At 44.4% G+C, this 16,921-nt stretch overlaps 1 protein-coding gene across 1 annotated transcript; it reads right to left on the bottom strand.

Moving 5' to 3' along the window:
- Positions 1 to 5,549: 5,549 nt before the first annotated feature.
- On the bottom strand, positions 5,550 to 6,302 carry LOC112836263 (interferon alpha-3-like). Its single transcript, XM_025887889.2, has one exon. The coding sequence runs from the start codon at positions 6,111 to 6,113 to the stop codon at positions 5,550 to 5,552; it is 564 nt and encodes a 187-aa protein (XP_025743674.1). The 5' UTR covers positions 6,114 to 6,302.
- Between the last annotated feature and the right edge of the window lie 10,619 nt (positions 6,303 to 16,921).

Below are 16,921 nucleotides of genomic sequence, written 5' to 3'. Positions count from 1 at the left end.
GGAAAGACTGTGACGGGCCACGGCACAGCAACCTTCCGCTCCTGTGTCCCCTTTGCTATAGCCACTGTTACATCACTGCAGCAGGGACATTCCCTCAGGTCCAGAAATAGCAGGAGAAAGGAAGAGAGTTCCAAAATCCTAGAAATTTCAAACAACTTTTGCTCTTCCTTGGTGGCCTTGTAATAGGAAGTGAAATGGCCAGACGGAAACCACAAAGCAGAAGGAAGCAACTGTGTGAATGGGCAGGAGAGGCTCCTCAGGAGGGAGGGAGGAGGGCAGAACTCCCTGGGGGGTTTCTACCGTGGGGGAGAGGGAGACACTGCGATTCGGGGAGGAGGGAAACCCTGTGATTTCGGAGTGAAAGGATGTGATCTGGGGAAGCAGGGAGGAAGCGGAAATGTGCTCTACCAGAATGTCTAGACTATGTGTACGTCCGCACTGTGTATATGGATACATAGGATCTCGTTGTGTCTATAATTCCATTGCATTCATGGGCCACCTCTCCCAATTGGGTATTTTAGAGAATCAGCAGTTTGCAGTCAGTTACAGAGAGAAGGCTAGGAGAAGATCACCTTTCGCTTAGAGACGTCTATGAAAATAATCATAGTCATCATCTGTTAAACTCTCACTGAGTGGAAGATACTAGATACATTTTAAGGTGCTAGTCCGTTATTACAACAACTCTAGGAATATTCCCACCCCACGTTACGTTTGGGAAAACAGAACTTCAGAGATCTCAAGTGAGTTTCTCAGGATCAAACAACTAGATCGAAAGCAGAATCTAGAAGCGTTGGGGAGTCCTCTAGCCCATGTGATAACTTACTACCTCAGGTTCATCTTGGGAAATTCTGAAACTTCTCTTCTTGCAAACTTTCTGGAGATCATTCTTCCCTGGTTGTGTCCCACCTGCACTGGCTGCCCCCTCTCTGTGCCCTTTGCAGGCTCCCCTTCTCTTTCTCAGCCTTAAAAGTTAAAGGTGCTCTGAAGCTTTAGGGGCATCTTCTCATTCCAAACTCAACTCAGACAGAAGGACTTTCAGTACCGTGCCTCGATTTCCAAAAATGCAACAAACACTTGAGATTTAATATTTCCAGGACGTGAATTATTGCAGATTCCAGATTCACCTATGCATCTACCAGTGGGAAGTCAGCTTTCCCCTCTTCTTCACATCCCTCCTTCAAGCTCCTGGTGACAGAATCCCTTGTCCTCTACCTCTCGTTGGTCCATGAAACATAATTGGAATTCATTGAGCATGATGGCTGTTTTTATATCTCTTTCTCTTCCAAATGGAAAGATCCCAAAGAATAGGCTTTCAAATTCCGTTTTTCACCTCCATATTCTCAGAACTAGAACACCCTAACTTAGAAATATGCAGTTTGTTTTTGTTTTTGTTTTGTTTAAAGATTTTATTCTTTATTTGACAGAGAGAGACAAGGAGAGAGGGAACACAGGCAGGGTGGAGTGGGAGAGGGAGAAGCAGGCTTCCCGCTGAGCAGGGAGCCCCATGCAGGGCTCCATCCCAGGACCCTGGGATCATCACCTGAGTCAAAGGCAGACGCTTAATGACTGAGCCACCCAGGTGCCCTAGAAATATGCAGTTTTGAAATATAACTGACTGCTAAAACTGAATGAGTAGGTTGAGTTCACCATGGATTCCTCACTATGGGTTGCACATTCAGGCTATTTCTTTTTTTAAGAATAAAGAAATCCAAATGTCTTCTATGGAAGAATTTCATAAAATAAAGAAGAAAATAATTTGATAAACGTTAAAGGTGGAGAGGTGCCTGGGTGGCTCAGCCGGTTAAGGATCTGCCTTCAGCTCAGGTCGTGATCCCAGGGTCCTGGGATGGAGCTCTCCGTTGGGCTCCCTGCTCAGGGAGGAACCAGCTTCTCCCTCTGCCTGCCACTCCCCCTGCTTGTGCTCTCTCTCTGTCAAATAAATAAATAAAATCTTTAAAAAAATAAATAAATAATAAAAAGGTGGACACAGTTTGTTATCCTAACATATTATCAAGGGGTCATAATATTATATGAACAAAATTATTTTATTTTTTAAACTACCTTGGATATGCTACATAGTGTGGCATAGATAAAGGCAAAGAATGCATATTGAATACATTGACGCCCCCAGCATAGTAATCATAGTTATTTTGAATTCCTGGATTGATAATTCCAAAATCTCTAGTATATCTGAGTCTAGTTCTGTCATATTCTCAGTGTCTCAAACTGTGTTTTTCACCTTTTTGTATGCCGTGTCAGTTTTTGTACACAGACGAACAGGATGCACTGGGTAAAAGAAACTGCTGAAAATTGGCCTTTAGGGTGAGGTTTTGTGTTTCTCTTGCTAGCACTTGGGCTGAGCTTACTGTTTGTGGTAGCCACAGCTGTCTGAAACTAAATTCCTCAGGTGTCCCTGCTTTTGTCTTCCCTAGAGACTTCTTCAGTAATGTCTGACACTTACTGTCCTTTTCAGTGGTAATCCCACTACTAGATGGAAATGCTGTTGATGTGCTGGTAGGTCTGGGGGAAGAGAATGCTCTATAAACCTAGGATTCTGTGTCAGGCTTTAAGTGAGCACAAGTGGTTGTGACCTTCACAGGTGGCCCTTGCTCAGCTTTCTACCACCCTGCTGAGGAAGATGGGAGACAGAGTGGCTTGCAGTCTGGATTTCCCTAGCCCCGGGTGAATTGGGCTCTGGAAAAACAGGTTCCCTGAGGGCAGCCTTTGTTAAGGAGAAGAGGAGACTCAAGAGTATTTTTCCCCTTCCCTCTGCTGGAAAAGCCAACAGATTTTCCACTGACCTTCACAGGGGGAGCCTGGTGGGGATTCTGAAGGTAAAACTCACAAACCTGTGGGATCCAGTAACTACAGAGCCCTGGAGTTGGTAAGTCTCGAGTGGAAGCACACAGAGCCCCAAGCAGTGCTTCAATTATAGCTCATGTTCCTCCCAATACCTGCTCCTGGTAAGGTGTGATTGTCTGCATGCTCCTTTTTCTCTGGTTACCAGCACTGGGGCTGGCCCTGGGAACTCAGTTGTGAGTAGATCTAAGAAGAGTTGTTGTTTTCAATTGTCTTGCATTTTGTTGTTGTTGTTATTATTGTTGCTCCTGCTGTGAGGTCAGCAATAAAGTTTCCAAGTGGTTCAGTGTTGGACAAGAAACCAAGGATCCTGCAATACACGAACGCGTGAACAACTTCAGTATAGCTCTCACCTATGGAGGGATGTGCTTAGAGATACTCATGTTCACAGACAAATTTTAACCACAATTTTGAGTAATTTAACTCAATGCATTCTATGACTGAAGCAGAAAGAAGAGTCCTTGGAAAGACGGAACACATGGGCATGTGACTTAGTGTTGTGGGTCAAGAATATCATTTCCGGGTCCCTTACCTGCTTTCTTCTTCTTTTTTTAATTTCCTTTTCCTTATTTCTTCATTTGTTTATGAAGAGATGGGTCTCCTGATTTGACTCAGACACCTTCCCGGGCACAGTCACTGTATTTCCTCTGTCTCAGATGGAGATGGATTCTCTGGAAGCACCTCTTCAAGGCCAGGGTAGGGCCCTCAATCTCAGAGGAGACCTCCCCCACTCCTGTCACAAGCACCACCCGGGTGTCCAGGTTCCACCTGCACCTGGAGCGCTGTGGGGAGTTTGTCCAGCAGGGTCGGGTTCGGGCAGCACACAGCGCCCAGTGAGGAAGAGGGTGAAGGTCTGCTGGAGCATCTCGTGGAGGACGAAGGGGACCCGGGCCTCCTGGACCTGGAGGCCACCCACCATGTCCCAGAGGAGATGTCCCTCAGTCAGGGGAAGGGAGAGACCTTCCTCCTCTGTGTCAGAAGCAGAGAGTCCTCCTGCGAAGCCACCCGGGGCCTGGAGGCAGGTCACAGCCCAGAGCTGAGAGGCCGCCACAGGGAACCAGCAGGAACCACCTGGTGGCCTGGGAGACTGGTTGGGGGCACCGGGGCCCACAGGTCCTCTCCCGTTCTTTCTACTCACTATTCTTAAATAGAAGAGGGTAGTATTCATTTGCAGAATGTTCCTGTATACTGTTTATGCCTTTTAATTTTTGTTTACTTTTCTTTATATATGCTTTACATGGATTAGAAGAGGTTAGAATACATCACCCATTTCAATTATTTTTTCATTTTTTCATCAAAGTTTAATTTGCCCGAAGAAGGTAAACTCTCAAAACTATTTTCTATGTATACTCACCAACCTCTCTTCTATTCGCACCCTTCCTCCTCCTTCAGTATGGTTTCTACTGAGTAATTCAGTCAAACCAGCTTGCACCCGGGTCACAGTCCCTCTACTTCCCGCCTGGGGCACTTCCCATCCACCTTTTGCAATGATGCAATTCCTTGAAGGCTTTTCCAGGTTTGAAATAGACTCTTAACCAATATTTGCTCTTATCCTACTGCCTTAGGGCCATTCCTCCTTTGTTTGCAGTGTGGCTCTTTTCTCCCTTAACCACTGGACTTTTGAGGCATCACTTTTAAGTTCTTTTCTCATTCTACATCTCTTCCCTCCAGACCACTTCCCTTGCTGGGCTTTAAGTGAATGGAATGGCTTGTAAATGGCAGATTCAAGGATCTATTTTTTTAAAGAATACTCACACTTGGATGTCTACCAGTCTAATGTGGAAGGTAACTAGTGCTTCTGATTCTATTTCCTGACATGTCTGCTTCCTTTTCTACTTTCAGAATTCCCATATTTTTTTCTTCTCCTTCTACTCTTTAGTATAACTGATATTAATTCACTATGATTATTGCTTGGAGGTTGGTTTTTCTATAAAACTCAGAGATACAGACAGGGGATTGGATTTGTTATGTCCGCCTTTATCCTGATGACAACATACAAACTGGCTTCAAGGAAGTCAATGGTCTTCCCTCTAATGTGAATCACAAAATAATGAGTAAATGAGTTGTACAATGCATTCTTTCATCAGGTTGTAATCAGACTTGTTTCCTCTTTCCTTTTATTTTTTTAAAGAATTTATATTTTATTAGGGGAGAGAGAGAGAGCACAAGCGAGAGCACAAGAGCAGAGGGAAGGAGAAGCAGACTCCCCATTGAGCCAGGAGCCTGATGCAGGGCTGATCCGAGGATGCTGGGATCATGACCTGAGCAGAAGGCAGCCACTTAACCAACTAAGCCACCCAGGTGCCCCTCCTCTTTCAATAAGAAACAAATACAAGAATTTTTCTATAGAAACATTTAATGAACACAAACAATAAAAAACTTAATAAATGTAAAACATGTATATTTGTATTGCCACAAAGTGAAGATACACCTATTATTATACAGAGAAAAATAACTTAATACTTATAAATAGTGAAATAAATAGTTAAATAGGTAGATCAACATGGTCATCTGAAAGCGACAGGTGTTTATAGAGTTGACTTGATGTTGCTTAATACTCCTGAGAATATGTGACAATTGATTCCATTCATGCCATGATGACAGCAGAAATGAGGGGTTTTGACGCGGCAGAACTCTGGAAAGTATGATATTATTAGTCAGTGAAAATCATTTCCATGTTGAACTGGGTCTCATTGCTTGCTCCTTAACCTTTCTTGCAAGATCGTTAATGAAAACAAGGAGCTCGTGATTTCTGCTCTGACAATCTCCCAGGCACAAGGGCTGTATTGCTTCTCTTGCAGATAGAGGGAGATCCTCTGGAAGTAGTTCCTCAGGATGGAGTCCACCTTCATGAGGGGAGTCTCTCCCAGCCCCGCCTCCTGCATGAGACAGGCTTCTAGGTCGGTCAGCTGCTGATAAATTCCCGAGCAGAATTCTTCTAGGAGGCTCGTGTTCCAAGCAGGAGATGAAGCCCCTGTGCAGAAGAGGTGGAAAATCTTCTCGTCCATCCCATGGATGACCGAGAGGGCTTGAGCCTTCTGCCACTGCTTGCCATCAAGCACCTCCTGGGGCAAGGCAAAGTCACTTGCGTACTTGTCACAAGAGCTGGCAGACATTCTCTTCATTTGTCCCAGGCGCGTCAAGGCCCTCCAGGCGAACAGGTCATGGTTCTGAGGCAGGTCACATCCCAGAGAGCAGAGGGAGCTGCTGCTGAGCACCACCAGGGCCACCAAGAAGGAAAAGGGCAGGGCCATTGGGGAACCTGCAAGACGCTGCTTGGCTGGCCTGGGTGGGGTGGGCAAGTCTGGGAACCGTGGCTCTGGGTTCTCTGACCATCTTCCCTTGTGTGTGTGGCTTAAGTAGGGGACAGAGGAGTTTTCAATTTCTGAACGTTTCCCTTACTTTCTACTTCTCTTTTTGCTTTCCATTATGCACTTTCTACTTGGTTTAGAGCACTGTTTCCCAACTCTATGTACATATTTTTCATTATTGCCCTTGCCTCCAGAGTCTCCTTTCATGTTTTTTAATTGAACCTTCCAGAAAAGTTAATACCAGGGATACAATATGTATACAGATATGTACTGTACTTATATCTGAGCTTTGTACATACAAAAGAAAGTGTAAAGTTTACTCTTTTTATTCTTAACTCAATGCAGGGTGAAGAATGACTAACAATTTTAAGCTTAAAGTAAAATTTAAAGCCATTGGTGTTTAACTGTATAACTTTGTTGAGTGACCTATAATATATTTACTTATATAATTTGTAATTTATAAAGCACATATGCAAATTAACAATTTCTACAAACACATAATAATTAATTCAATGTATTTAAATATTTAAAACGATTCCAAGTTCCTAACAGGATTTTAAAAATTAAGTTATTTAGTTGACATTTGTTTTTAGTGTACTGAATTTGAATGTTACCTCAGCTGAGAAAATAATTTTCAACTTCACCTGCTACTAATTACTTATCAAGGTATTTTCATTTTTCTGTTTAGCACTATATATAATTACCGATGTATTGAATACATTTTGTAGAATTAAATAATAAAATGTAATCAATTTGTATTTAATTCCAAAAGCCCACATCACATCAAGGCTCAGATAGAAAAAACATCCACAAGACAACCGATGGCAGCTCACGAGTAAACAAAGGCCACCTGTCCCAGTGTGACCTTGAGATCAAAGAGAGGATGGAGAGAAATCCTCCAATCAGAGCAACGTGTTAGTCCTAGGTCTGTCACACTATCTTGCAGGCATTTTGTGTATCTTCCACAAATTCCGTGTCCATTCTTTTTGTGTGATACCCAAGAAAACCCAATGAGAGAAAACCAATCCTAAGGAAGGTTTTGTTATACTGCTCCAAGGTTGAGCTTTGGAGAGCCACAGACCATTGTAATATTGAAGACTTGTTCACAGCCCTAAGAACTACTTGTTATACACTTGGAAGCATTGTAACAACTGTTCCATCTGGTGGGGGAATGTTGATTTTAGGGGACACTATGCAAACACAGAACCAGGGAATCTGTGACAAGTCTTGATATCTTGTACTCAATTTTGCTGTGAAACTAACTGCTCTTTAGAAAATATCCCTCTTCCAGAGATACCTGGGTGGTCAGTAAGTGAAACTTATAATTCTTGGTCTAGGCTTGGGTCATGATCTCCTGGGTCATGGGATCCAGCCCCGCCTGGAGTCCTAAGTGGGGCTCCACACTCAGCAGGGAGTCTGCTTGAAGATTCCCTCCCTCTGCCCCTCTCTTCTATACTTCATGCTTTCTCCATCTCTCTAAAATAACTAAATCTTGGACATCTGGGTGGCTCAGTCGGTTAAGCGTCTGCCTTTGGCTCAGGTCATGATCCCAGTGGCCTGGGATAGAGTCCCACCTCCAGCTCCCTGCTCAGCGGGGAGTCTGCCTCTCCCTCTACCCCTCCTCCCTTGCTAGCTCTCAAATAAATAAATAAATAAATAAATAAATAAATAAATAAATAAAATCTTAAAAAAAACACCTGTTTAAAAAAAACTAAATCTTTTTTTTAAAAAAACTATGTTTTTCCAAAAAATATATAAAACCTAGGGAAAGTGACTTATTACACTGAGTCAGTTCTTTCCTGGTTAAAGCATTTTTGTTTGTTTGTTTTTCACCTCTGGAGAAAAATCACCTCCCAGGGATAGCCATATACAGAGAACACAAGCCAGGTCTCCAGACTTGGTCACTGTCTTAGTCCATCTTGGGCAGGAGGTTTCACTCTTCTTTTGTAAATAATTTGACAGTCCACAGAATAAAATAATCCTTTTTTCTATTTCCATTTTGCTACAGCCACTGTTACATCATTATAATAGGGACATTCCCTCATATCCAAAAATAGTCAACAGGAGAAAAAGAAAAAAACAAGGCCTCTTCTAGGAGAGTTTTCAAAAAGCCTAGAACTTTCACACAACTCTTGGCTTCAGTTGGTGGCTTTGTACTTGGAAGTAAAACTGTCAGAAACCACAAGAGAATAAATTTATTTTATGATTTTGTTTATTTGACAGAGAGAGAGAGAAAGAGAACACAAGCAGGGAAAGTGGCAGAGGGAGAAGCAGGCTCCCCACTGAGAAGGAGCCTGACCCCAGGCTCTATCCCCGGACCCTGGGATCACGACCTGAGCCAAAGGCAGACGCTTAACGACGGAGCCACCCAGGTGCCCCAAGATAATCAATTGTAAGTTCTTTTCTATTCTATACTTTCTTCCCTTGTGACCACTTCCATTCCTAGCCTTTAATTTGATAGAATTACTTGTAAATGGCAGACTTAAATAACCATTTTCTAAAGAATATTTGCACTCGGATGTCTACCAGTCAACTGGGGGAGATATATCTACTGATTTTTGTTTTTTTGGTTTTTGTTTGTTTGTTTGTTTGTTTTAAAGATTTTATTTATTTATTTGACAGAGAGAGACACAGAGAGAGAGGGAACACAAGCAGGGGCAGTGGGAGAGGGAGAAGCAGGCTTCCCGTGGAGCAGGGAGCCCGATGCGGGGCTCGATCCCGGGACCCTGGGATCACGACCTGAGCCAAAGGCAGACGCTTAACGACAGAGCCACCCGGGCACCCCTGATTTTGTTTTTATTCCTGACATGTCTGCTTCCAGAGGCCGCTGAGAGATTCCATTTTTTCCCTTTTGTCCTTATCCCATTTAAAATAACTGATATTAATTAAATGAGATTATTGATTGGAAGTGGTTTTTCTACAAAACTCAACAATGGAGACTAAGGATTGGATTTGTTATGTCCCCCTCTATCCTGACAACAACACGTACACTGGTTTGGAGAAAGTCTGTTTTTTACTTAAAATATGAACAATGTAATAATGAGTGAGTTGACAATCCATTTTTCATCCGATGATAACCAGACTTGATTCCTCTTTCACTAAGAAACAGATACAAGAAGTTTCTATAGAAAAATTTAATTAACAAAAAAAAAAGGTATAGATATAAAGCATATATTTTTCCTGCTACTCACAAAGAGTTTTGTGTAGAGGGCTCAGCAAACAATGTCACTGATTCGAAAGAGTCCTGAGTATCACTTTCTCCTTTACTTGAGGGTTGTGAAAGGAGCAAAAGGTGCCTCTCCATTTCCACTCTGACAACCTCCCAGGCACGAGGGCTGTATTTCTTTTCCTTCAGATAGAGACGGATGCTTTGGAAATCCTTCCGGACAACAATTCCCAAACACAGACAGGCAGGATTGTCTTCTTTCCTGGGTTTCTGGTGTTCCAGGCTGCGATCAGGGATAGAGAGGAGGTTATCAAGGGCATCGTGGCTCCAAGCATCCTGGCTGTGGTCTGTGCTGAAGAGGCTGAAGATCTGCCGGAGCATCTGGCGGTGGAAACAGGTGCTTTGTGTCTTCTGGATTTGGGGGATAGTCCGTCTTTCCCAGGGAGCTCTGAAGTAGGTTCTGCCCTTTAGGCACGTGTGAGAGGGGACACTTTTCAGCTGTCTCACAGTACGAGGATGTCTGTGCACTCTGCGCTATGGATCCAAGGCAGGTGTCCAGCAAGGGAGAAGGCAGGGATACCGCAGAGCGGGGCTTCTGCCACTAGCCAGGAGAGGTGGGCCAGGAGGAGTTCGGCGATTGTCCAGGCGGCCGCTAGGGGAGCGCGCGGGGTCCTTTCCCGCCGCTGCTTGTGGCCCAAGGCGGACGTGGGTGCCGCAGGCGCCCCTCCCTGCTGCTTTCCTAGTCGGCGCAAACCCGGCCTTTCCGCCGCCCTTTCCGCTGAGTATGCCGCTCTGTGGCTCTTTAGGCGGGGACATTTTCGGCCAGGAGGGTATCCTGCACCTTGCATTTTCTGGGCTTGGCCCTGAGTTCCGGGCTCCGCTTTCACACAGAAATTGCAGCCAGACCACTGTCACCAAAAACCGGTTTCCTGAAGGGCCTTGAGACTCGGAGCGGGAGCGCGATCAGTGGTGTTTACAGCTTCAGGGTCGTGTGGGCGCCCGATGCCGCAGCTGCGACCAGCTCAGAGAGGGGGTGGGAGGCAGGGGACGCGGCGGGACGATGGGGCGATTGAACGATGGGGTGTAGGGAGGACAGTGTGATCGGACGATGAGACTGTTAGGCGATGGGGGCCACAGGATGACGGGTGAGGAGCCGATGGGCCAATGGGATAATGTGGCGATGGGGGACGGGATGAGGGGATGATGGGGCGATGGTAAGATGGGGTGATGGGGTGATGGGACTTTGAAAAGTAGGATGACAGGATGATGCGACGTTAGGGCAACGGGAAGAGGGCACACGGGGTGATGGGACAGCAAGGGGGCGGTTGACAATGGGGCTTTGGGACGATGGGGCCTTGAGGTGACTGATGAGACGGTGGGGCGATGGTTGGGTAGGATGACGGGATGATGGGACGATGGGGCCATTAGGCGATGTGATGATGGAGCAAAGGGGTGATGACGGAGTGATGGGGCGACAGGATGAGGGCACAGGACGCTTTGGGATGTTGGGCCCATGCAAGGAAGCGGGGTTGGGGGTGGATGACGGGACGATAGGACATTGGGGCGACTTGGGGACGGGAAGACAGGACGATGGGCTGATGGGCTGATGAGATGATACCAGGATGGGACGATGGGGTGATGGCAGTTAGGGATGACAGAATGATGGCACGATAGAGCGGTGGGGCAACAGGGCGACGGAGTGATGGGAGGATGGGACAATAGGGCGATGGGGTGATGGAGTGACTGCCCTAAGGCACAGAGGTGATGGACCAATGAGACAATGGGAGATGGGGCAATGGGGCAATGAGGCAACAGGACGATAGGAGATGGGGCAACAAGACGACGGGACCATGGGATGGGAGATAGGAATATGGGCAGATGGTGCAAAGGGATAGAAGGGGAGATTAGACAGTGGCATGACTGGGTGACAGGGAAACAGGAAAATGGGAAGAAGGGGGAAGGGGCCTTAAGGCTAAGGGACTATGCAGTGATGGGAAAATGGGGCTATGGGACAATGGGACGATGGCCATGGTGGGATGGGTGGGGGACGGAGGAGGAGACAATTGGACAATGAGGGGCTGGGAGGATGGGGCATTACCACCATTGGGAGGATGGAGCGATCTGGCGATGGGATGATGGGACAATGTGACGATGGGGCTATGGGAAGATGGGATTGGGGTGATGGGACTAAGGAACAATGGGGCGAAGGGACAGAGGGGCAATGGATGGGAAGATGGCACAAATGGGTGATGGATGACGGGACAATGGGACGGTGGAACAATGGGAAGATGGGATGATAGGGAGATGGAATGATTGGATCTCTGGGTGATGGGGGAACGGGATGACGGGACAATGCGGCAATGGGACGATGGGTCAATGGGAGGATAGGATGCACCTGGACCGCAGCAGGGACGCATTCCACAGAGCCAGTTGCGTGCTGCCATCCGCTGCATCATCTTTGGAACGAAGTCCTGTGCCCACAATATGCTCTCCTAACTTGTAGACCGATTTGCTGGTGGGACAGTGGGGCAGCCAAAGGAACAGGATTGTAGCCTGCAAAGGAGGAATATCAACACTCATACAGCATTGTAGTCCACTTGATCAGCATGAAATGTTGCACAGTACATATTAAATTAAAACGTTAAACAAAATAGTAAAATATTTTCATATTAAAAATATTCCAACTCACAATATTTTAGGCACCTTTTTCAGTGGGATTGAAACATGTTTTATTTACACCAAAACAACGATGGAATAACTTTACTTTCCTACATTTGATGAAAGCTAAGTCAATGGTGCATTCCAGATTTCTCCTTTACTTGTTTGCAGCAGAGAGGACTGCAGGCTGGACAATTTCTTGCCACTCCATGACAATGTGAAATATAATTTGTATTTAACTTCTGGTTACTGAGCCATCTTTCAAATTCAAAATATTCAAATGAAAAATTCATAAAAATACATACTAGTAATAACAAGGTAAGGATATACTTACAAATCTTTCACAACAGCTAAAAATAATTGGAAATTTAAATTATTTCCTTAACATGTCTACTTCGATCTTAACTTTCCATTTTGCTTCATTTCAGAAAATAATTTTTAATCTCACTAGCTGCTGGATATTCACCCAGATATTGTCAACATTTTTTTTCTTTTCAGCAGTTGACATAATTATAATGGGCTGAGTCACTTTATCTGTGAAAATAATAAAATAGAAACCATTTGCATTTAACTCCAAAGCCCAGGTTGCACATAAACAACATCCCCAGACAACCAATGTCAGGTCATTGGGGCAATTGAGGGGCTGGGACAATGAGCGATGGGAAGGTGGGAAGCTGGCAAGATCTGGCGATGTGATGAAGAGACAATGGGACGATCAGACACAGGGGCGATGAGGCTATGGGAAGATGGGATGATGCAGAGGTGGGGGCACAGGGTGACAGGTAATGGGATGATGGGGCAAAGGGATGACAGGAGGATGGGCTATTGGGATGAAAGGGCAACAGGGCCTGGGTGACGGGGAGACTTGACAACGGGGTGATTGGAAGACGGGTCCATGGGGCAAAGGGACGACACAGGAGGATGGGGATTTGGGACAATGGGGTGCTGTGGGAACCGACTGATGGACGATGGGGCTATGACATGATGGGGTGATGGGACGATGGGGCGCTGAGGCTACACCATAACGGGAGGATGGGGCAACAGGGAGAAGGCACAGAGGGTGATAGGGCGATGGGAGAATGAGAGAAGAGATGAGGGGACGATGGACGACGGGACAATGGGGTGACAAGAGGATGGGACCACAGGACTCGCTTGAACCGCAGTGAGGACGCAGTGGACAGAGCCAGTCACCAGCCAGGCTCATCTGTGTCATCGCTGGCGGGAAGTCCTGCATCCACACAACGCTCCCCTGACTTCTAGGCTGATTTTCAGGCAGGACAGTGGGGCAGCCAGCGGGGCAGCCAGCGGAACAGGATTGCACCCTGCAAAGGGGGAACCTGGAAACTCGCTCAGCGTCCCAGTCAACCGTCATTCACATGTCATATTTGACAGCAGATGTTAACTGAAAATGTAAAACATAAAACCTCAAAACTTCTCATATTAAAAATATTCAAGCTCATAATATTGTAGTCAACTTTTGAAACAGGACTGAAGCTATATTTTATTTATATCAAAACAACAATTGAGGGACAGCTGAGTGGCTCTGTTGGTTAAGTGTCTGCCTTCGGCTCGGGTCATGATCCCAGGGTCCTAGGATTGAGTCCGCATTGGGCTCCCTGCTCCGCGGGAGCCTGCTTCTCCCTCTGCCTTTGCTGCTCCCCCTGCTTGTGCTCTCTCTCTCTCTGTCTCTCTCACACACACACAAATAAATAAATGAAGTCTTAAAACAACAACAACAATTGAATATACCTTGACTTTTCTACCATTGATGGAAACAAACTCAATAATCTATTGAAGATTATTTCTTTCCTTCTTTTCAGTTGAAAGATCTGTATGTTCGACAATTTCTTGGGTCTCTGTGGCAATGTTAAATAATTTTTATTTAACTTTTGGTTAAATAGTTCTGAACTATTTGGGAGGTTGAGTCTGTGTGTGCAGACAGGAGTGTGGCACCTAGCAGAGAATTTTGAGGAACACCAAAATTCCCCCAACACAGAGGGAGTATCACCAAAAGAAAGAGAGGAGGAGCAGAAAAGCAGAAGATAGTGGGATGTGGAAGCCCAGACGGATGTCAGACTTGAACAAGAACAATGTGCTCAGAAGGGTCAGATGTTTGTGAAATGTCAGCCACGGTGACTTGACAGCAATCTCTGACCTCAGTAAGGTGTAGTTTCTTGGAAACCTTTCAGGAAAACCTGAAACTGGCTGAGCAGTTTCAGGAGAACAGGGAGGCTGAAGCCACGTTCCAGTGAGTACAGGAAGACCTGAATGTGAAGTAGGAACAGACATGACAGAGAACTTCAAAAAGTTTGGCTATGAACAGAAGGACAGAAGCAAGATAAAGCCTTAAAAAAATTAAAAAAATAAAAATATTGAAATGGATCATCTTCTGAATATTTAAAAAATACAGCTATTTAGCATGGGGAAAACAGAATCTTCCCAGTCATGTCAATAAGGACTTTTGCATAATTGGGGGCTAGCAGTTCATATTCATCCCATGAATTAGTAAAATCAGACAGCAAATTAGGAGATTTTTTTCCTTTGATACTTATCACAGTCACATATTGAGTAAGTCTTTATATGCATAAACATTTATCATAATTGTAAACATAGAGAAATATATTGTACTAAAAAATAGATCTTTAGATCAGCACGTGACAAAGTGTAAAATCAAAAAACATTTAAACTTTTTTTAAATTTTATTTATTTATTTGACAGAGAGAGACACAGCGAGAGAGGGAACATGTGCAGGGGGAGTGGGAGAGGGAGAAGCAGGCTTCCCACGGAGCAGGGAGCCCGATGCGGGGCTCGATCCCAGGACCCTGGGATCATGACCTGAGCCGAAGGCAGAGCCTTAACGACTGAGCCACCCAGGCGCCCCAGAATACATTTAAACTTTTAGTGAGTCTGGATTCACCAGTAAATCCTTTCTTTCCTTATCAGCTCCCATCTGATCTGATATACCCACTTTGGCATTAAAGCACATGTGGATTTACTAAGAAAACATGCAAAATAGCCTACTGCTTTGAGAATATTTTTTCCATGAACAGATTACATTGAAAAGAAATCATATCCTCCTTCTGCTCTTTCAAGGATAGTAGGAAAATAAATAAAATAATTTTGGCCCTGGAATCAAGTAAGTTTTTCTTCTTCATTAACAAGCTGACAGTAAAACTCAGGAATTAAGGAAAAGGTTTCTGATACTAGAGATACTGAAAGTCATTGATGGTCACTGGTACATGAAACCCAGCAAGTGGCTAATTTCACTGCCCTCCTTCTTACTGGTTAGTGAACAAAGGAATGGTTGATGCAAATATTTAGAGCAGGCCGTGGTTAAGGAACAATTGCCATGACCTCCAACATTTTTTCAAAACCTGAAGAATAAAAATTATTTTAAAATTGTATTTGGGACGATCTGCTGGGGCTGTGGGGTGGGGGGGAGGGGGAGCCAAACACCAGCACCCTCTTTCTGGCAGCCTCCTCCAACTTCTTGCTGTTTCCTTTCTCATTTAACCTATTCTCAGTATTACTCAAGCCTTGTAGATGGGGCCATCATTTCCCTTCTTTCTTGGATTCAGCATCTACATTTTTCCCTGTGTGCACAGATATCAGGTCTTTTTTAAAGAAGAGTTAAATAGTTATACATGACTGCTTATCTCTGTCATGTATGATTTGAACTGGAAATATGTAGGCACAATCTCAACTAGTATGTTGGAAGTGCTGAGTGAATGATGCCCCCAGTCTTAGTGCAGACTGCTTAACAAACTACCGAAGACTTGTCTTATAAACAACAAATGTGTATTTGTCAGGATCCTGGAGGCTGAAAGTCTAAGATCAGGGTGTCAGCATGGTTCAGTTCTGGTGAGAGGCCTCTTCTGGGTTGCAGATGGCCAACTTCTCTTTGTATCCTCACTTGGTAGAGAGCAGATAGAGGAGGCAAATTCTCCTGTGACTCTCATAAAGGCATTGATCCCATTCACAAGACCTCCTCCCTATACCCTCACCTAATCCCAATTATCTCCCAAATACTCCACCTCCTCATACCATTACACTGAGGGGTAGTGTTTCAACATGAATTTTGGGTACACACATTCAATCCAGAATACCCTGATAAGAAAATTCCCAAATATTGTGGGTATGGCAAAGTTTTATTAGAATACTTTTAGTTTCCACATTTGCTTGGGATGAAGAACACATTTTTTAATGCTTGCTTCATTTTTTTCTGGCACATTAATCCTAATTGTTGACTCATTAAATGTTACGGTGCTATGCTCTGATGATGATCCTGAAGGAGCTACCAAATTCCATAGACTTTATCAAAGTCTTTATCAAAAAGGATGTCGATGCTCCTGCTGCCGCTGCTGATAACAACTACAAATACTTTGCCCTTGTAAGGGACCCATTCAATCCTTTCAATGTAGTTGTTAATACTGTTATGTCCAAACAGCACCTCCTAAGAGTTTAGATAAAACAAAACAATCTAATAAGTCAATGGCCAATCCAGGTTTAAAAACCTGCTATCTCAGATTCCAAACTCCACCTCCTCATCCACATTAGACACCTGTGCAAACTGCATGTAGTGAACTACACTTATTTTCTGGAAAGCCTAGACTTCTTACACATCAGTGTTCCTTTATTGTCTCCTATCTCACTGATTACAAATTCTCTGTGTTGTCATTGTCTTCCACCTCTGAATATGTTCATGCATAGACCAAATGACAAAGTAATTTGATTATTTTGCATAAGCCAAATGAAATGATCAATTGGCAATTATTTCTGAGAGCCTAAAATATGACCAACAAAAGTAATAGTTTTATTAACAATTTTAAAATAACCATATTTAATATATCCCAGATGGCTCATCGAGATTGCTTTGTTAATTCTCACCATAAATTTTTGAGAATCTGGGACACAAGACCCATGAGAG

The sequence above is a fragment of the Callorhinus ursinus genome, unplaced genomic scaffold (assembly GCF_003265705.2).
Source record: "Callorhinus ursinus isolate GAN/ISIS: 27379988/994484 unplaced genomic scaffold, GSC_fseal_2.0 scaffold39, whole genome shotgun sequence".
NCBI classification, from domain to species: Eukaryota; Metazoa; Chordata; class Mammalia; order Carnivora; family Otariidae; genus Callorhinus; species Callorhinus ursinus.
This window is presented reverse-complemented; position numbering and strand designations above follow the sequence as displayed.

Coding starts and splice junctions, on each gene's coding strand:
- LOC112836263 (XM_025887889.2), bottom strand. CDS start 6,113: ATGGCCCTGCCCTTTTCCTTCTTGGTGGCCCTGGTGGTGCTCAGCAGC.